At 40.0% G+C, this 21,233-nt stretch overlaps 1 protein-coding gene across 1 annotated transcript; it reads left to right on the top strand.

Moving 5' to 3' along the window:
- The first annotated feature begins 31 nt into the window (after positions 1-31).
- HNRNPK (heterogeneous nuclear ribonucleoprotein K) lies at positions 32-20,017 on the top strand. Its single transcript, XM_041480783.1, has 16 exons — positions 32-270; positions 2,437-2,515; positions 2,618-2,700; positions 3,576-3,673; positions 4,965-5,021; positions 6,538-6,581; positions 7,467-7,539; positions 8,030-8,143; positions 9,102-9,230; positions 9,694-10,001; positions 10,347-10,401; positions 14,106-14,156; positions 17,953-17,974; positions 18,052-18,134; positions 18,576-18,745; positions 19,503-20,017. Exons 3-16 carry the CDS (start codon positions 2,652-2,654, stop codon positions 19,534-19,536), a joined length of 1,287 nt encoding a protein of 428 aa, XP_041336717.1. The 5' UTR covers positions 32-270; positions 2,437-2,515; positions 2,618-2,651; the 3' UTR covers positions 19,537-20,017.
- The last annotated feature ends 1,216 nt before the right edge of the window (positions 20,018-21,233 follow it).

A 21,233-nucleotide genomic window follows, 5' to 3' on the forward strand; every position in this document is an offset into this window, starting at 1 on the left:
GGAAAGGCAAGCCGGCCGGCCGCCGCACGGGTCTAGCGACGCCACCCTTTCCCCGGGCACGTTTCGTCCTTTCCCTCACGGAGGGCGGTGCGGGTCGCGGCACCGCCTCCTGTGCTGACGGGCAGCGGCTTCACCCAACGAGGCGACGGCGGCGCCGCGCGGGGGGCGGTGGTGGGGCCAATCGCGGGTGGCGCTGGTGGATGTGTGCGTCGGAGTCCGCGGCTGCTCCCCTTTCTCTCCCGTACGCGGCGGGGCCGGTGGCGGGCGCAGGTACGCGCAGCCCGCGGCGCCGTGCGGCCGGGGCCGGCGAGGAGGGGCGGGGGGTGGGAGAAGGGCATAGGCCGGTTAAGGCCTTGCCTGGGCCGCTAGAGCCGCCGATGTACTCCGCTCGGCGACACTGCGTGACACAGCGGTGCGAGACGGCCTGTGTCTCCTGTCTTGGGGCCTCAACCGCCGAGGGCTGCCGTGGCCCCAGGGCTCCCGTGGGGTCGGCGGTAGAATGAGGAAAACGCTGCGTGGAGGACACTGGTGTGTCTCCGCCTCGGCTATTGCTGAGTGCCCTCAGATGGCTTCTGTCCCCGCTGCCCCGCGGGGACGGCGCGGGTTTCGCAGCGCTAGGGGGTGCACTCCAAGGGCGGGGGCGCGGCGTCCGCGGCCGCCTTCCCGCGCCCGTCCGTGGTAACTGCCCAGGGCGAGCTTCTGTGGAGGATTATGGCGGGCGCAGCGAGGGCGCTCTGGGCCGCGGCCTGCGCGGAAGCAGCCGCAGAGGCCGCTCGGGGGGCGGAGGCTCCGCGTCGCGGCCCCGCCGCTTTAGGGCGAGGGCGGAGTGCCCGTGGCGCTAGGACTGACCCTGCTCCGCCCGCTGCTTCGGGCCGCCGGGCACCTCCTTTGTGTCCGCCCGGGCCGAGCCGGGTAACGCTCCCCGCGGCCGCGTGGTGGTGGCGGCGGCCCTTCCGCTCCCGGCTCCGCCTCGCAGCGGGCCGGCGGGCGCCATTTCGCAGGGCGCCATTTCCGTTGCTCCGCGGGGGCGCCGCCGTGCTCGCCCCGGTCCCCGCCGCGCTGGGCGGGCTGCTGGAGATGCAGGGAAGGAGCGGGGGAAGAGAGGGGCAGGCAAGATGTGCCGCTGCACCTTGGAGGCGCTCTGACGTTTCTTAGGTCTGTGGTCGCTGGTTACACCTCTCGTGGCCGCTTTAGCCCTTCGGTGTTCATAAGGAACCTGACTTTATTATTTATGTTAATGTCTCCTCGATTTACCTAGCTGAGCGAGATTACTGAGAACACATGGGGAAGTTTGACTAGGGGAGACTAAGCAGTGAATTGTAACTGTAACTGATAACAGTTTGCTCCCCGCTGCCTTAAAATTCTTGGGATGGTTGGAAATTAACCGGTGTCTGAGGAGGCTGTTAACACTTTGTCTGTGTCTTCCTTGCTACCCGTCCACATTAGCATCACAATTTTGGCAATGTCTGCCTGAGATCCCGCTATTACTGAACTTGTGCATGCCCATTAGCCCGCTTCAAGTACCTGGAAATGCCGGCATGTGTTTGGAAGACAGAGCCTGCTTTTAGCCCCTACAAGCAGGGCAGCAATTACATAGCTGTCTGAGAGTACGTTTAGTGAGTTAGAATCAGCTTCTTCTTCCCCACCCCCATTCCCCCTCCCCCGATTATGGTACAGCAATGAATGCCTGCTGTTTGTTGATGCTATGGAAGTTAATGGAATGCGAGGGGAAATATGTGATTGTTTGGTTGTATTTGTAAATCACATTTTTAATGATAGTAAGTTGGAGGAATGTTTGGGTTTTTTTTATTTATGCTTCTCGCTAATGTGACTTAGTAGCTAAAAGCAGGTCACAGTCTGTTCCAGAAAATTGTACTGAAGTACAGGTGCTTTTGGAGGTTTGGGGGTGTGTGCATGCAGGGGCTTGTATGTAAGTGCAGAGGGTGATATTTTTAAAAATATGTTATTTTAGTGTAGTTGGAAGTTGTAGTTTTTATTTTATTCATCAGTTATAGTTGAGAGGAACACATGCTCAAATGCATGCTAGTAGAGAATTTGTAGAACAAAGTCTGATGATTACCATAACAGGACTTCTTATTAAATATAAATAGTGTTGACCTAAATAGCAGGACCAGATTTTGGTGTAGTGCCCTTTAGAAAGTGAAACCAAGGCACATATCATATAATGTTGAGATTATGTGGTTACTTAAAACTTGAGTGTGCCCAAAAAGTGTAATTCAGATGTTAAGACTTTATGTAAGTCTACAGATTTTGCCTTTATCTTCTCTTAGTGGTGTGTTTGGCTTGGCTATGCTTTTTCTTTTATAAGGAAAAAATTTGCAGCAATAGTTTAGGTCAACCCTTTGGTTTCTGACTGTAGCAGGATCATACTCACAACATGGGAAGACTCACAACTGATATATACTGTTTTCATAGGCTCTTGAAGCAATAGGCTGTTGGATTTTGATCCCGCCCAGAGTACTTGAGTTTTTGTCAGCAAGGATATATAACAGCGGTAAGTTCTAGCAGCAGGCATTTATTTTTGTTATTTTTTTCCACTTTAGCATGAGGTGTAATTTGTCTTGTGACAAAAAAATGTACTGTCTTTATTTCTCAGCAGGTTTTGCTTGCCTACATAAGAAAAAAAGGCAATGGAGACTGAACAACAGGAGGAGACCTTTACCAACACAGAGACAAATGGTAAATTTTTTAAAGGACTATTCATTTTAGAAAGACCCTCTTAAAAATTTTAGTATTTCAAAGAATTTTATAATTATTTACCTTTGCCATATGTTTGCATCAGCAGTAATTTTATGTTCTGCATTAAATATCTTCTATTTTAATTAATGTGTCATTACATATGCTTTTGAAGTATAAATACGTAATCTTTCTGTTGATATGTTTTAGACATGAGAACTGAAAGTTGTGACTAAATACTGAAAAATATTTCATATCTGTATGGAGAATGTGCATATGTAGGAATGCTATAGGGTGTATCTGTTAATTGCATATTTTTCATTGTAACTGTTACATGCAGGACTATGAATATATGAAATATTGCTAAAGAGCTTAATGGAAAATTTCTCGGGAATTACCAGGGAAGTTTGGGCATTATTGTTGTTGATTCATGCCAGTTTTTCCCAGAGCATCTGATGTTCTACTTTGCTATTATTTCACCAGTATTTCGGTGTTGGACAAACTACATTTGAGCTTTATGCTTGAAATGTTTTCCCCAATTGAAATTATAAATAAATACTAAGTGGGTGATGTTGCATTCCTTTGGACGTGTCTAATATGTTGTGAATTTCTTACTGCCTGTGTGCAACATTCTCATTTAAGCCATAGTTCATAGATTTTTAAATGCATTTTCAGTTGTTAATCAGTAAGAAAGCTGTTGATGTGAAGACTAGTTTCTGTGCTTTGGATGCTCAGAATAGACGTGTGTAATTAGTTTTGTGTTAATAGGAAGGAATGTATTAAAAGTGCAGAGCATAAATTTGGCACGTGTTCCCCTTCATTATGACTTAGAAAGTTAAATAGATGTTTATGTTTCCCCCCTATGGACCTCTCTACAGGCAAACGTCCTGCAGAAGATATGGAGGAAGAGCAGGCCTTCAAAAGATCTCGGAACACTGATGAGATGGTTGAACTGCGCATCTTGCTTCAGAGCAAAGTACGCTTTTTTACTGGTTTGTGTGTAGCATTGTTCAGTGTGGTGGTGACAAAGTGTATGTTGAGATATGTGTAGAGAGATTATGTGCTTTTTTTGAAATGAAGTAATTTATTGGGAATTTTCGGGAATGGTAGTTGTAGGTATATTGCAATGGAATTGTCTTCTGAGTTGTCGTAAAAGGGTAAGGCCCTAAGGATCAATACAGAGTTTATTAAAAATACATACTTGCTAAGAAGTAGGGCAGTAAAGAGTCTAAGATATTTTTACATGTGGGTGGAAGGTAGCTATTTCGAGTGGAGTGACTGTATATGAGTCTTTGTAAAAGAAGGTGTTTAGAGGATTATAAACAAGTGATTTTAGATTAAATATGTGAGATGAGAACTTGGGATTTTAGTAATTCTCCCAAATAGATCTACTAAACTTGTTCAACCATATCAACAGGAGGAAGTGTGGCAGTAGTTTTTCAGGGATTGCAGTGATTTTGTTGACAAGTGTAAATAGTTAAAGTTGCTGTGTCTGAATTTACTCTGGTGTTTCCAGTTGCTACAGATGATTTATACTTTCTGAAGTATCTCAGTCTTTTGTGTTGACGTGAAAGAATGTTGTCTGAACTCTATGACATTTCTGACCAATACCCAAGGTACCTGGAGTACCATTAAATATTTTGCACGCTGTTAGCATAATGTATGTGTGTTATAAAAGCAATACTTTTCATAGACTTCTTGAAAGAACCTGGTAAAATGTGGTTTTCCAATTGCCATTTTTTACTATTTGTCAGTTTATTCCTGTTAATGTTGGTGGCTTTAATGAAGTTGGTGGCTGTTAGCGTTCATTTCAGCCTTTTTCAGTTTATATTGCTCTGAGAAATTAATTACTTTACTGATGTGCAAAACAATACTTGCACTTTGTTTGGAGCTGAAAAGTGGAATTTGCAAACACACTCCATAAGGGGGAAAAAAAAAGCTGATCAGGTAATTGAGGAAGTAGTTGGCCTACATTACACTCATTTAGTTTGTTTTTTTTAATAGATCTAGTCTATGAGAAGTTCAACATGGGCAGAATTGCCTAAAACTTCTCTTTGGAATTGAAATATTAACGGCAAAGCTGAGTTACCTTTCTCTGTGTGCTGTGTTCTGTGGTTGTAAGAGCATTTGGTAAATTTTTTAATGCCAGGTGGTGCTTCCACCCAACTCTTGGGCCAGCAAAAATAGGTCTGCTGTTTTTAGTCTTGAGTTCAAAACTTGGTCTGTGCTGAATTGTCATAATGTAACTTCTGAAAACTGTTTTCCAGAATGCTGGAGCAGTGATTGGAAAAGGTGGCAAAAATATTAAAGCACTTCGTACAGACGTGAGTATATATGAGTTTGAACTAATTTAACACTGCTTCTTTCAGAGCACTACATCGAAAACTTGATTGCGTGCATTTCTAGAAATGGGAGCAATTCAACTCTATAGACATCCAAGTTACAAACCATCTGTATTGATTGTCAGAGTAGATAACAGTTCTTCAATTTCTGTTTGAATTGAAACCCAGCTTGATGCATGGGAGGAGAGGTTTATATTAAATCTCTTCACTTTTTAATAGGATTCTGCTAAATTACACACTTGAAGTGAGTTACCATCCTAATTAAAAATACCGACAAAACTTAAACCCCTTAATAGTACCGTTGCCCATATGTGTGCATCGCTTATAGTACTGCTGAAACCCTTGCAGGTGGCTGGCTTAACCCAGTGATAGAGAAATTCTTTAATTTCCTTCAAAAAAGCAAAATGAAATCATCCATCTGTTCCTTAACAGCTTGCACGTGAAGCACAAAACCATTAATACTAAGGTTTCTTGCTTTAAATATGAGTATAAAACACTAAAGGAACATTGTATTCTATTACTTGGAAGTATTTTTAAATGGTTATGACTTAATGCCTGTTCACGTTTTACAGGGGGTTGACTCTGGTGGTTAGACACATGCTCAGCGTTAATGTTGTTTATTTATAAAACTTGGCAACACTTCTTAAATTCCATTTGTTTACACTCCTGTACTTAACATCAGCTACAATTTCAACGGTTTTTCCAATCAAGACTCTGTTCAGCGCAAGATTTGGCAGTATATCATTACAAATCAGTTCCAACTAAGTTCATAAACTACCGCAGCTAGAGTTGAGATTATAGTTGAAATGGTCAGGAATCATACATATGCTCACTAACTTTGGCAGCTAGTTGTTCCTCTTTTTTTTAGGGTTTTTTTAATCGGGGTTTTTTTTTTTTTTGGTTTTTTGTTTTGGTTTTTGTTTTGGTTTTTTTTTGAGTAAATCAGTATGTCACCTATGTCCAGATAATTTAGATTTGTCTGGAACACAAACTTTCCCAATTTGCCCAAGGTTCTAGTACTACCAGTCTTGACAGTTTTTGCGTCTACCCTCATGAGCCAGCCTGCTACTGAAACATCATTTATTAAAAGTAAATAGTAGTTTAGTCAGATCAAGTGACTCATTTTTAAAGTCCATACTGTTAGGCCACAGTTGGTGTAGCAGTCCGTTGTTGTGTTAGTCTTCAGAACAACTTAAGCTTGTTTCATTAATTGAGAGTAATGAGTATAGTTTGTATTAAATTAAAATTTATTGCTTTTCCCCCTTTTCCCTCTCCTTGTTTTTTTGGCCATATATCTCCGTTGCCCATGTACTGGATCGACTTGCCCCTGCGTTGCCCACCATGACGTTGGCCCATCCGCCCCTGAACGCCCATGTGAAAACCCTGGTTGGCTATGCCCAAAAATGTGCTCGTTGCCAAACGGGTACCATACTTGACAACTACTGATTGAATGCCCATGCCCAATGCCAACATCCACGAACGCCAATGACCAATGCAGTACAATGCAAGTGTTTCAGTCCCAGACAGCAGTGGCCCTGAGCGGTATGTCCCAACAGTTTATGCCTCACTGCCTGATTAGAAAGAGAGAAATGTATTTTATTACCTGCCTTTGATATAATTAAATAGTATCCCCTTATAGACGGTGTATTGTTTTTTTTCAAGTTTTCTGTCTTATTTTCCCCATTAAGTCTTTTTGTCACTGAACTTTTACGTGAGTTGCCCACCCAAACAATCCACTAATTTTATTTCAATGGAAGGAGCACAGCTTCAAGTGTTGCATATTTGCTGCATTGTAAATCAGATTGGTTCAAAATAGTCTCTCGCTCTGTCTTTGTGGCCCACCTTGCTCCCCTCAACATTGCCTGTTCATAATTATTTCTGATGAAGTGCTAATTCCGGTTCGCTTTCCTTCACTTCTCATTTGTTTCGTCTTTTTTTTGTCTTGCATTTGTATTTGTTTTCTTGGAGGGCCCATTAGTAATCTGAGTTCCATAACCTTATTCCAGCTACAACGTTCACCACTTGTATATCCTCACTTTTAATATGAGAAGGTGTGCCAGTTCTACGAATGTAATAGCGAGGGTATCCTAATTAGTGGTGGCGGGGAACATGAGTATTCACTTTCTACTTTTCAGTTCTGCGTCAGTTTCTTGCCCACTTAATTTGAGCCCTTCCAAAAGCCCATTCTGTCTTTCTCTCTCTGCAAGACCTACCTAATCTTAAATTTCTCATGCATATATACTGGGCATAAACGAAGATGCATGTGTTGTAAATTGAGCAAACAGGTTTACTTTAAATGGGGAATACTTGTAAACTCTTCCTTGTAGTAAATCTTGTTAAAATTTTGTGCATGATGATAAAAAGAATTTACTTCTGCTTTTTCTTTCCTACCTTCTCCATATTGTCTGTCATCATGGCTTCCAACAGCATCCTGAGTATAAGTGCAGATATAGAGACAATTGGAGAAATCTTGAAGAAGATTATCCCTACTTTAGAAGAGGTATTTATCTTGAAATTTTCTTCTGTTTAGAATGAAAAGATTAGCTTTTGAATGAGATTGTTCTGTGTTTTTAAACACAGGAAATTAGAAAAGTGAAAAATGCCAAAAGCCTTTTTAAAGAAGGATTATGGCTGTCATGTTGGCATTTTTTTGGGTAGAGGGCAAAATTATCATTGTTTATTAAACTAACATTTTGAACAGCCTTCCTGTTTCCCAAAAAATGTGTTACACTGTTTGATGCCTTCTTGAATTTTTATAGCAAGCAGTGCAGTGTAATTTAATAAATAATGTAAAAAATAGGGAAAACTGATACTTCACATTGAGGTGAGGTGTTTAAATTGTTGTGGTTGTATCAAAAGAAATACATGACTTCAATTCAGCAATAATTGAATTGCCCCATTCTGTTTAAAGAAGAAGCTTAAAACCCCAAATATTTTGAACTTCTGTGATTAATCTTTATTGCTTCTCCCTATATGCATCTTATTTGCAGTATCAACACTACAAAGGCAGTGACTTCGACTGCGAACTTCGACTTCTTATTCACCAGAGTTTGGCAGGAGGCATTATTGGTGTCAAGGGTGCTAAAATCAAAGAACTCAGAGAGGTACTTGCTTTCTGCTCTGAGAATTCATTTTGTTCAATAAGCAATGTTTTCTGTTCATAAGGGGCACATCTAAGTATCTGCTGGTTGTAATTCTTTCTTAACATGTTGCATACATGCTTTTGATGTTGTGGGACAGAGCTGGGAGTTTCAACTTTCTTGCAGACCCTCAGAATTAATGTCAGTGGCAGAGCCAGGACTTGGTTAAACGTATTTTTATAGAGTACTGTTTTTAAAGAAAGAATTTTTACTTAATTTTATTAAAATTGTATTCATTTCTCCTTTTAGAACAAACTGCTGCATAGTGTAGAATTATTTGTGTGGTTGAACACAGAAAACAGTCGAGAATGAAAGCATCTCCACAGTGGATTTACTGTGGAAAGACTTCATGTTTGGTTATGTATTTTTTAATTCTAACTCTTGGAAGACCATCTTTTTTTAAGTGAAAGAGTAAGATTCTAAAAAAAAAATTCAACGGTCTCTGAACTGAAAACACATAGTTGAGTTTCTTGGCATTGTGTCAGGCAGGTTCAGGTCAGTTCAGGTATAAGCCAATACTTGTTTGTATGGATTAAGAAAGGCAAGATAACTAGACACAATCCTAGCAACATTGCTGTCTTAGCATCCAGAGCATGTTTAATTTGAAAGCTAATACAACCTATAAGCTCACAATGGTTATGTGGTCCTTCTTCTAATACTTTATTAAATGATTCATCACAGCTACATCTTAATTAAAGTAGGAGAGAATTTATTTTTTTTCATCTCCATACAAAACTTAGAGCAGCAAGATCTTAAAAATATGTAATCTTCAAATTTTGTGTGATAACTACAAAAGCAAGCATGCAGATTTAAGTGAGTGGGAACTTAATTGTCTTTTGAATCTGTTTTCTAAATATTTTAATGGTTTTATAAAGCTTTAAAAATATATTTGATAATCTTGGATTTTTTTTTTCTTCTGCAGAACACTCAGACCACTATTAAGCTCTTTCAAGAGTGTTGTCCTCATTCGACTGACAGAGTGGTGCTTATTGGTGGAAAACCTGATAGAGTTGTTGAGTGCATCAAGATTATCTTGGATCTTATCTCTGAGGTAATGTTTATTAAATTTCTTTTATTCTTTCATTGGCATTCATGGATGTTTTATACATTAATTGGATGAAAAATGGTGTCTTTCAGTTTCTAGTTTAAATTTAGTACCTCCTACTTTCCCAGCAGCAAATAATGGATAGTTACAAACCTTGAGAACTGTTTCTATTGCTTAGAATTGGGGTACACTTTATGAGCAATTTTTGGTAGTAGTGGGCCATTTATGCTTTGCATGTCGTCAGAATGAATGATTTGAAGAGGAAGGAAAACAAAATGTATGTGCCACATCTGAGTAGTTTTACTGTCATAGTTAAGTTCGCAGGAAGCACATCAACATCTCCTTTCTTGGCAGCATTGTGAAATCAAGAACATGTTCCAAATGCATAAATGTGTTATTTTAATAATTAAATACACCAGTTGAAATAGAACTGTCTGATTTGAGGAATTGTTTTGTTTGTTTGTATTAGTCTCCAATTAAAGGACGGGCCCAGCCTTATGATCCCAATTTCTATGATGAAACATATGATTATGGTGGCTTCACAATGATGTTTGATGATAGAAGGGGACGGCCAGTGGGCTTTCCAATGCGTGGAAGAGGAGGTTTTGATCGAATGCCTCCTGGTCGTGGTGGACGACCCATGCCTCCCTCAAGAAGAGATTATGATGATATGAGCCCTCGCAGAGGACCTCCACCACCTCCACCAGGTCGTGGTGTTAGAGGTGGCAGCAGAGCTCGTAATCTTCCTCTTCCTCCTCCACCACCTCCTCGTGGCGGGTGAGTTGTTGGATAATAGCATTATACAAAAGCTCATGTTGTATATCTGAGTCATATTCATATTTTTAGTGATTTTTCCATGCTTCCATGTTGATAGTGATTATGCAGGATTGAGCCTGTATTAGACAAGAGTATTTTGAAATTTACTGAAATTTAATTACCTACTGTGATGTAGTAAGTTGCCAGGACTATAGTCAGCAGTTCTGGAACTTCTCTTATTCAGAACTTGGGTAGAGTAGTTTGATACTAAGTTAGATGTGAACCCTGAACAGGAAAATTCAGATAAACAAGCTAGCTTATAACACATACAACACAATTAACATGCTGCTGTCTTTTTTGTTTTAGAGATCTGATGTCCTATGACCGAAGGGGCAGACCGGGAGACCGTTACGATGGCATGGTATGAGTTGAAAATTTGCTCTGTTGTGTTCCTAGGCCCAGTTAGCATGCTGACCGCCTGTTGCTGAACTACTTGCACTTTACACAGTTCTGGTAGTAAAACCAAAATATTTTGTCCATTCAAGTGATCCTCCGGTGGATTTGAGGTGTAAATGGTACTCTTCTGTTTTCTTTATTTCTCCCTGTCATTAAAAAGATACAGTGATTTTGATTGTGCTCAGCTCTGTAGGTTTTCTTGCACTGGCATATTTTAGATTTTTTTAATCAGCATGACAGAAATAGCAATTGGGAGATTTTTCAGATAGAGAAAGCATGTCAGAACAATGTTCTCTGGTGAGTTACACGAGCAGAGCATTCTTAACACTAAAGGTTGGCAAACACGGGCATTGATACAGTAATACGGATTGTGGAAGAGCATATGAGAAGAGCTCTAATTGATGGAATGTGATGGCTTTTTTGAATCAATTCTATATTTACTAGTTTCTCTGCAGAAAATCCACTCTAAATTCCAAGTGTTTTGGAGGTGGAACCACTGCTTAGTTGAATCTTACATCAGGTCTTTCTGAAGGAAGAAAGAAATCTCATAGTGTGTATAAGCTTAAAACAAAGGATACAGATAGTCTTCTGTGTTGCATTCTGAACTGCCAGGCTCCAGCAGCCACCTGCTGTTCTGAGACAACATTTCCTCTTTCCTCAGTAGGAAATCCAGGAGGTTCTCCTGGCTTCAGCTGGGATAGTTACTTTCTTCTGAGTAGCTAGTCCAGTGCTGTGTTTTGAATTCAGTATGAGAATAATGTTGATAATGTGCTGATGTTTTCGGTTTTCCTATGTAGCATTTTATACCAAGTCAAGCACTTGCTCAGTGTCTCATGCCCTGACAATGAGTAGGTACACCAAAGAAGTTGGGAAGTATTATAATCAGTACAAGTGACCCAAACTGGCCAGAGAGATACTCCACACCATAGAACATCATAACCAGTATATAAACTGGGGCAGTTACCCAGGCAGGGGGTTCATAAGGGTTTGAGGATGGCGCCTGGCAGTGGTCAGCAGAGCGATGAGCAGTTGTATCATGTATCCTTGATTTTTTTTTTTTTTTTTTTTTTTTTTTGGGCGTGGTGGTTGTTTAGGTTTTTGTTAGTTTTCCTTGTTTTGTTTTTTAACTTCTTCTCAGTTACTAAACTGTTCTTATCTCAAGCTGTAAGTTTTACTTTTGATTCTTGTCCCAGTTCCACTGGGGGTTGGGTGGGGGTGTGTGAGCAAGCAGCTGTGTAGTGCTTAGTTGCCAGCTGCTCTTAAACCACAACAGGGGTGGATCTCTATAGTAGCAATATTCTTTTCTCCTCTGGCTTTGTTTGGCACCTTCTTTAAGATGACTGATGACACATTATTTTTTTCTTCTAAATTAATGTAGAAGATAGAAATGAAAAGGAGCTATGAAATGGGCTACCTAAATGGGCTTCACATGAACTAGAATAAGAGTTACTGGAACTCCAAATTGCAAGAATGCCATGTGCTTATTAGAAATAATAAAAGATTTGCAGTTACAAATATTTGCAGTCACAAAAAAAACCCTGTTTCCCATGCTACTTTACATGCTAAGAAACTGGAAGAATGGAGAAGTACACCTCCAAGATTTCTTATCTGTATTTATATGTTTTCAGAGCTTAGGTTTTGTGTTCTTCTGTTTGCAGCTTATGAAGCCTGTGCTAGAGTATATGAACTAAGCAGCCTGTCCTTCTTTGGGTATTTGGTTGAGCACAGTCTTAGTTAGCTTGACTCTTGGGCAGTAGTGTGTTCTATTTTTGTTCTATTTTTATTCCAGTTCAGCCAGAATAGAAAATCCATTTTATCTTAGGCTTAGCCTGTCAGGTTGACCTTCACTTTATTGTCATGATTCTACACACAAGTGGAGTAATTTCTGCTAGTTTGGTTTCTTTCATGGAAAAAAAAAAAAAAAAAAAGCAATTTCATTTCTTTTTCATAATGAAGCTGCTCATAACTTTGGCTCCTTTGTGACCAAGTGTTACAGTCGGTTGAAGTGAGGACTACTTTCCAGCAAAGACAGTATTTAATTTCTAGTTTTAGTTAATTATGATTCTAGTATCCTGAATTGTGTAAACAGAAAGGAAATTTTCACACTGAGTGTGACTACACAACTTCAAGTATTATGCCAAAAGCTAAAGTCCTCCTGTGCTACAGGCATCAAATAGAAACTGTTGTGTAGCTAAAAGTTTTAACAAAACCAGTATTACTGTGGTTTTGTGATGGAAAAAGCTGCTCCTAGAGAGTAGGAATGCTCTTTTCACGTGAATTCTATCCTACATAGGTGTAAAAAAAGGCAACAATTGATGAACATCTCAAAAATACTGGAAAAATTTAATGTACAAAACCAAGTTTGTTTGCCAGTTCTTTTTTTCACTAAAGGCAGAAAGATTGAACAGTTGACAGTCTTTAAGACTGGATGCTGAACTGTGGTTTTTCCTGTATTCCAGAGATATGACAGTATTGACAGTCTTGTAAATGCTGAGTGGAGAAAAACCCACTTTGATTTTAAAAGATGGCTAAATTCCTCTTGGCCATACAGAGTTAATCACCTAAGATGATAATGGTGTGTTAGCCTGGCTTAAAGCTGTAGTATGAATATGTACTGCTGTTTATATGCTCATTTGACTTACAATTTGTTCTGAAGCTTTTTCTCCAAAGTACAGACAGGTCAAATCCTGTGTACCGTAAGGGCTATGGTGATCTGAAAAATCTGAGTTTTCTGGATTTTTTAACACTCTCATTCTCAGAGGCATATTAAAATTAGTAAAGGAAGAATGTATGACAACTCTTCTGCTTATTCATGCAGATGCTGGAAGGAAGTAACAAAATTTCACTTTCCTAGGTCCATCTTAAAAACCAGAAAAACCTACTACTAAAGAATTTGACATCAGTTAGGACTGCCTGCAGGGTTTTCTATAACATGTAAAAGTTAAGCTCTTTGCCTTATCCAGCCCATCTGTCATTGGTTTCTGTTCCAGTTCTGAGTAGTGAGTAGCACAAATTAGTCTGCAGTGTAAAATGTTACGTATGCTAAGACACACTATTTCAGAAACTCATTTTGCACAAATAAACATAATTTGCTGAAACTGTAAAATTCTGAAATAAATGCCATATGTGATATGTTTTAGAAACGTAGTTAATAATTTCTAATTTACGAAGGTAGTGGTAGATTGTTAGTCTCCTTACTGGCTAGATGAGGTATGTGGATAGTAGAACATAAGAAGCAGTGTCCTTCCTACTTAACCTGCAGTTGGCATAATCACTTGCAGTTACTTGTTTCAATCTTAGTAAACCTTTTTCTAGTAGATGGCAGAAATAAAATATTGATAAAGTATTTTTACATGTAAAAAGGTTTTCTGAAAGAAAAAAGAAGGCTTAAGTTTTGCCTTGCCATTAGTTTCTGAGCTTCTTAGTGAGAGGAAGAATCTGCTAATAACACAGAAAGAGAAGGAAAACAGGAGTTTCCCATTTAGAGTTGCCCCAAAGTAAAATTAAAAGCCAGTGAGTCTTGAAAGTGGTCTAAATCACATAATTTCAAGTATTTGTTAATAGTGTAAGGGTTTTTTCGTACCACTATGCATTCTGTTTTATTGCAACATTCTCTAAAAGTCTGTATGACCTGGATTTCTGTTCTTCCTCTTATGTTGTGTCTGGAAGATGATGCAGTGTCATGTGGATGCCTGTGATGACATGCAGCCACCAGAGTTGGTGAGTGTTTTCAGCCTGTTTTTTGAAATTGATGCTTTCTTGAATGAGTTAAGTGATAAAGCAAATCTAAGAGATCTTGAGTGTAGTCCATGGCAAATTGTGCCTATTAAAATTTATAAAGCCATTTTTCTGACTTGGATTTTAGGGGCAGAATTAATGGTGTGTCCTTTGAAGGCAGGTAATGTTAATAGAAATGTGGAATTATGCAGCAGCCTGGTAAAAATAGAGGACCTTTTCTGTACCTCTTTTACCTCTTTTACAGTGTATTTTCATTTTGGTAAATGGTAGCTTGCTCCATAACTGATGCACTGTAGATGCATGAATTTATAATTTATGTTTTGTTTTACTTCCGTAATGTGGAATTTTATTTTGAGCAGCAAATACTTAAAGTAGCTTCTCACTTCATTTGTGAATGAACTTGTTTACCTATCAGTCTGTTTGAAAATGTATCATGTGGTCAGATAGGTTTTGGGATGTTATCACAGAATTATAGAATGATTTTGGTTTGAAGTAACCTTAAAGATCATCTAATTCCAACCTGCCGTGGGTAGAGAACCTTGAACTAGACTGGGATGCTCAGGGTTCCATTGCACCTGGCTTTGAACATTTCCAATAATTGGGTGTCCACAGCTTTTCTGGGCAACTTGTTCCAGAGCCTCACCACCCTCACAGTGAAGAATTTCTTTCCAGTACTTAAACTAAACCAACACTCTTCCAATTTAAAGTTGTTGCCCCGTGTCCTCCTTCTGCATGCCTATGTGAGAACTCCTCTCCAACCTTCTTGTAGGCTGCTTTCTGGAGCTGGAAGGCCACAATAAGGTCACCCTGGAGCCTTCTCCACTCCAAGGTGAACAATCCCAGCTCTCAGGCTCTCTTACAGAAGAGGTGCTGCATCCCTGTAATAAATCTTTGTGGTCCTCCTCCAAACTTAATCCAGTAGGTCCATGCCCTTAATGTTTGGGGGCCCCAGAGCTGGATGCAGTACTCGTGTTGGGATCTCAAGGCTTGACCTTTCGATGCAGCCCAGGGCACAGTTGCCACTCTGGGCTGCAAGTGCTCATGGCTGGGTCATGTCTCACCTTTCACTCACCAGCACCCCCAGCTTCTTCTGGGCAGGGCTGGGCTCCATCTGTTCATCCCCCAACCTGTGTTTGTACTGGGGATTGGACCAGCTCAGGTGCAGCACCTTGCTCTTGGTCTTGTTAAATCGAATGAGGTTCCCATGGGCTCACTTCTTGAGCTTGTCCTGGTTCCTCTGGGTGGCATCCAGTCCTTGAGGTCTGTCAGCAGCACCACTCAGTTTGCATACTTGCTGCAGGTGTACCTGATCTGTTTGTGTCATTGATGAAGACACTGAGTAGCACCGGTCCCAGTGGAGGCCAGTCCCTGAGGGACGCCACTTCATGTCCGTTGAAACTGAGCCGTTGACACTACCCCCTGGATGTAACTATCCCTATTCAATAAACAGTCTACCCATGGAATCCATCCCTCTCCAGTTTGGAGGGAAGGACGTGGGGACTATGTCAAAGCCTTTACAGAAGTCCAGGTGCATGATACCTGTAGCCCTTCTCTTGTTTACTGATGTAGTCACTCCATTGTTGAGATTACAGAGAACATCAGGTGTTGGCAGTGTCTTGGAACATGGCAAAATGCTGCCAAATTAATACTATTGATTAATTAATGTTAAAAGTCAGTTCTTGTCTTATATACACAGCAATTGCTATCAAATTCTGTTGTTTTGTCGTGTGGACAGGCAGATGTGATCAAGGAAAGGTATTTTCTTTAAAAGAAGTTAGCCCAAAAAGGTATCCTGTGGCAAATACCAGCAGCAATATGTGTGTGTATGCAGTATGCTATGTAATCAGCTTCTCAGTTTAACCTTAAGCAGAGTCGTTCTTTGTCTTGTATTTTGTACTCCACTGTGAGCTCCATTACGTTGTTTTATGATATGTATTGCTTAGTAACATGATTAGGCAATACATGTTGCTTAGAGACGGATGATAAGCTCACCACTTTAATCTGAATAGCTTCCATTTTGATGTAAAAAGAAAGATGGTAAGGAATATTTTTGGGAAAGTTGTTACATTATAACTTCTATTGGCCCGTACTTGTGAGTGGGTGAACTTGACTGACTGCTGGAGCCTACCCAGGAGCTGCTCTCACGCCCCTTCCTTAGAAGAGTGAGGGGAGAAAGTAAGACAGAAAAGTCTGTGGCTCCCGATGGAGATGGGCAGATCACTTACTAATTAACATCATAGGCAAAACAGAGTTGGCTTGAGTAGGTTTAGTCGCACTTTGAATAGCGTGGTGAGAAACAAAAACACCTTTACCCATCTTCCACGTCTTCACAGACTCAGCTTTCACTCCTTCATTCCTTACTCTTCTGTTTCTCTGCCATGAATGGTACAGGGGTGACAGAGTTCCTAGTCAGTTCATCACACCTGTCACTGCTCCTTCCTCTCTGCATTGTTCCCCACTCCAGAGTAGGGTCCCTTCCATGGAATGATGCTGCTGGAGCTGCTCAAATGATCTTTTTCCAGTGGACTGCAGTTCTTAGAGAACTGTTCCAGTGTGGGTCCCCTTTGTGTGGTACAGTCCTTCAAGAACCTTCAGACTAATTTGGTGTTGGTCCTCTCTCACAGGACATAGTATCTGCCTGTGCGGCTTCCTTCTGGTCATTTCTACCTGCTGTCAGCATAGCATCCCTCAATGGGCTGCGGTGTAGTGATCTGTTCCAGTGTGGTTCTCTCCATGGGCTGCAGGGCAGTCTCCACTCCGGTTCCTGGAGCACTTGTTTCATCCTTGCTCATCCTTGCAGTCAGTGCACATTGGGAATTTTTTAGTCTTTTCTTAAATATTATCACGGAGATGTCACCAGCTTGGCTGTTGACATCTAAAGCTAAAGTTTCAGCTTTAGGCAGCCGCCAGCCTCCTCTCACAGACTCCAGGAGTCTCTTCAGAAGTTGAATTTGAGATAACTGCATATGTTTACTCTCTGCTTCTATAGCAAAGTGTAAATACACAGTTTTGCACACTTAGAACACATTAGATGAAATGAGAACTTGATGTCAAATGCAGGTTTACAAATCCTAAAAATAACAGGGCAGGAGTGCTCTTTGCAGTCATTTACATTCGGTATATGGTGGTTCAAATGTAACAGAAGTCATTCATGTTGTGATTGCTACAAACCCTTTACATCTTAGAAAAAACATATAATCAAAGGTGTAGATGTAGTAAGACGATTTGCTGGGCAGACTTCTTGCCCTGGAACTGGAGATTGGAGTTTATTTTGAGTTGTATTAATGGTAGTATTAAAAAGGCTCTACTCTGATTTTGTAATTCTGATGTTTAGTACTGAGGTCACAAGTAGATCAGCATAAACAGCTGTCTGCAAGAAGCTGAGGTGGTGAGACTGCCTTGGTAGACTGGCATGGCTGAATTCTTTGTCATTTTATGTGTTATTCTTAGAGGTTTTGATAGGGCAGGATAAGAAACACAATATCTGGAGTTGGACAGGACCTACAAGAATCATCGCATCCAACTTGTGGTCCTGCACAAGATGGCCTCTGGTCCAGATGGACAGAAGTTAATGAGATCCCTCCCACCCATCCCTTTCGTTTCTGGTCTTCCATCTTTGCCTCAGGATGCTCTTGATGCCATAACACTGTTGTATTTATATCAGATTGAGGGTTGTGATGTTTGATTAAATGCGGTCAAAGTTAGCAATATAATGCTTAAGATAAAAATGTGTTAATGAAACATGGCTGTTCACGTTAATGTTTTTTTTCTCTTACAGTTTGAGGGTGGCTCTGGTTATGGTAAGTGTTCATATAGAACCTTTGCATGTAGTTCATTGTGTAGTTACTAAAGGGCTTGATGCATACACTTAAATCAGATTATTCTTACGCAGGGGGGCGTGGTTCATATGGAGATCTTGGTGGACCCATCATCACAACACAAGTAACGATTCCCAAAGATGTAAGTAAAGTTGATTTGCTTTCTCATAAAAAAAAGTCACAGCCATTTCTGAGACTGTTTAAGTAAATCTGAAATACTTAAAATGCTTAAGTACTTCTAATACAAAACAAGTGTTTCTAAATTGCCAGCAGTGTATTGCTTGACTGTTTGGTTTCTGTCTTCAGAGATGCGTTAAAGAATTCTACTTGTGGTTAATACTCAGTAATAGATATGGTCCTTGTAACCCATATTTTGCAAATGAGAGCTGGTTTTCCCAGTTTTATCTCAGCTGTGTTTATACAGTTCATACTGCAGGGGATATTTTTAGGCTATAAAGAAATAAGCTCCCATTGCAACACTTAAAACTGTATTTGTGGAAACTACTCAAATGCTGTTGTAATTTTCTAACTTTTTGGAAAGGCAATTGTATCAGGAAATGAATGTTTTTACTTTCTTCACTAGTTGGCAGGATCTATTATTGGAAAGGGAGGCCAGAGAATCAAACAAATACGTCATGAGTCAGGAGCTTCGATCAAAATTGATGAACCACTAGAAGGCTCAGAAGATCGGATAATAACTATTACAGGAACACAGGACCAGATACAAAATGCACAGTATTTGCTGCAGAACAGGCAAGTAAAAGTTTAATGTTGTCTGTACTGTCAAATTAACATGTATATTACGAAACAGCTCTCCTCTGTGAATCAATTTTTTAAGAAGGCAGGTTTTAAGTAACTATTTGAACCTAACTTCTCTAGTGGTAGTTCTGGCTTGATTCTCTTCTGCTCTCCATTCTAATTAAAATGAAGACACCCTCAAAAATAATCTTGCTGGAAGACATCTTAACCAAGCAGTCCTCTCATTTCTCTGGTGAAAACTGCTGCAAAAAAACTACTTGTAATAAATTACATAGAGCCTGTAGAAAATATAGAAGATTTCAGTGGACGTTGGTCTAGTTCTGTGTGGAAGACTAGTGATTTTGTTGTTTTTAGATAACTAAATTGACAACAAATCACAGTCTGCCATATGGCACAGGCCATGCCTCTACAGGACAAGTTGAAATCGATTTGGGGCTGTTATGCAGCATTTCACACCTTGCTGATAGTACTTTGCCTTTTCTGCCAAATATTAACAGCTACAGATAGCATTTGCTGTATTAACATTATGGCTGCTATAGCAGTTTTAATATCTTAACTGGAATGTTTGGCTTTAGATTACTAATATTTAACTCTGCCTGAAATACACTAATATAATTGTTAGCCATTGACATTTTAAAATTGTGTATTTTTAAATGTATTAGTAATTTGTAATTTAATATGCTTTATGAATGTTGATGCAAGATGTATGGTCCATCATTCTAATACATGCTTTTTTCTTTTTCTTTTATAGTGTGAAGCAGTATGCAGATGTTGAAGGATTCTAATGCAAGATTATTTTTTCTTTTTTATAGTGTGAAGCAGTATTCTGGAAAGTTTTTCTAAGACTAGTGAAGAACTGAAGGAGTCCTGCACCCTTTTTTTTTTTATCTGCTTCTGTTTAAAAAGCCAACATTCCTCTGCTTCATAGGTGTTCTGCATTTGAGGTGTAGTGGAATCTTTGCTGTACACCAGATGTAATGTTTTAGTTCCTTACAGATACATGGGGGGGAAGGGCGCACAAGACTAACATTGAAATTTTGAAGTGGCAGAGAGAATGGATTCTATTTTTGTTCATTGTTGGTGGTAAATTGTACCGTTTTTCTGTAATTGTTGTGAACATCCTGCTTTATGTACACTGTATCTTACTTTGAAGGGGGAGAATATGGTAGGCCCCATGTCCCTGGCATTTGTTGAGAGCAGTGTGCAGAATGTAATGCATTTTTGTAAGAAACATTTTAGGATTTCTAAATAAATTTAGTGAACCTATTCTTGGTGGTCATTTTTCTTCAGGTCTACATAAGGTCATAACTAAAATGGATACACCTAGTTTGGTTTTTTTTCTCCTTATAAATTAAAGTTTCTGTTAAGCTTGCTCTTCCGTTTCCTTGATATATAGGTGGAGTTCTGTGGGGTTTTTTTGGCAAATTAAAGAGATCGTGTGAAAACAATGACTGCTTTGCTGTTTGGGGAGGGGGGGAAGGTGAAAATACGCAAATGTGTAAAACTTGACTTTTTTGCAAGTGTTTGGCCCTCTTTGCAATACATATATATATTGGTGACAGTATATAAATAAAATACTTTAAAATTTCGTGATGTCACTGAATAAACAGTTGTAAAGTACACCTGGTTTTAGACAGCTTGCTTAATGCAGAGTTGCTCTGCCATTACTGAATAAATTATACCTGTTTCCTGAGCTTTTGTTTGTATGAGGTAGGAATTGCGAATTGGCAAGATGAAATACAACTATGTAACTTGTTTTCCATTGTATGCAAAACTTCAACTTGTTTCCCAGATGTGTGTTGAGTTCCGTAAGAATTATTTGTGAGAAATTTAAAAAAATATAACGCCTCTGGATATCTCCTGTAATACCTTGGCATTTGTATTTATAGTTTATTAATTTCACTTCCTGAATAAAAACAGATTAAAAAGTAAAGGTGTGTGGCACCATATGATGGGTCCAGACTAAGTGAAGATTCTTTTATTGTCTTTGGTTGGTTGTTGTGCCTCCTTCTCCCCCCCAGTTTGTGGCGTGTGAACCTGTTCTTTTTAACGCAGCTGCTCTTTAAAATGGCATGGTAAAGGCGAGGGGCCTGAAATCTTATGCGTAAGGCTGCTCCCTTGGCAGAGCGATAGTGAATTCTGTCGAGAGAAATACCATTGCTCTCTTCAGTCAGTAGGAAGTCAGCTGGCTAGGTACACAGCTTGGTGCCTAAATTCTAGAGAATTTCTAGTCTGCAATCGAGGCTAAGGTTTTGGGCAAAATGCAAGTTAACTGAAACAGGCTGAATTTCTCTGTGTGCTTCCAGCTTGTGTATGTGTGCAAAAGGGGTTTTGGGCTGTCTTTCGTTTGGTTCTTTTCTGTTTTGATCGGGGAAAAGCTCAACAACTCAATATCCACATTTTTGATCCTTCCTCTGTCAAGTTTTTTGTTTTGTTTTTATCCCTCTCTTTTCCAATGATGGGAATCTTCTGGAAAACTTCG

This window comes from Pyrgilauda ruficollis, unplaced genomic scaffold (assembly GCF_017590135.1).
Source record: "Pyrgilauda ruficollis isolate IOZ18807 unplaced genomic scaffold, ASM1759013v1 scaffold53, whole genome shotgun sequence".
In the NCBI taxonomy this organism is placed as follows: Eukaryota; Metazoa; Chordata; class Aves; order Passeriformes; family Passeridae; genus Pyrgilauda; species Pyrgilauda ruficollis.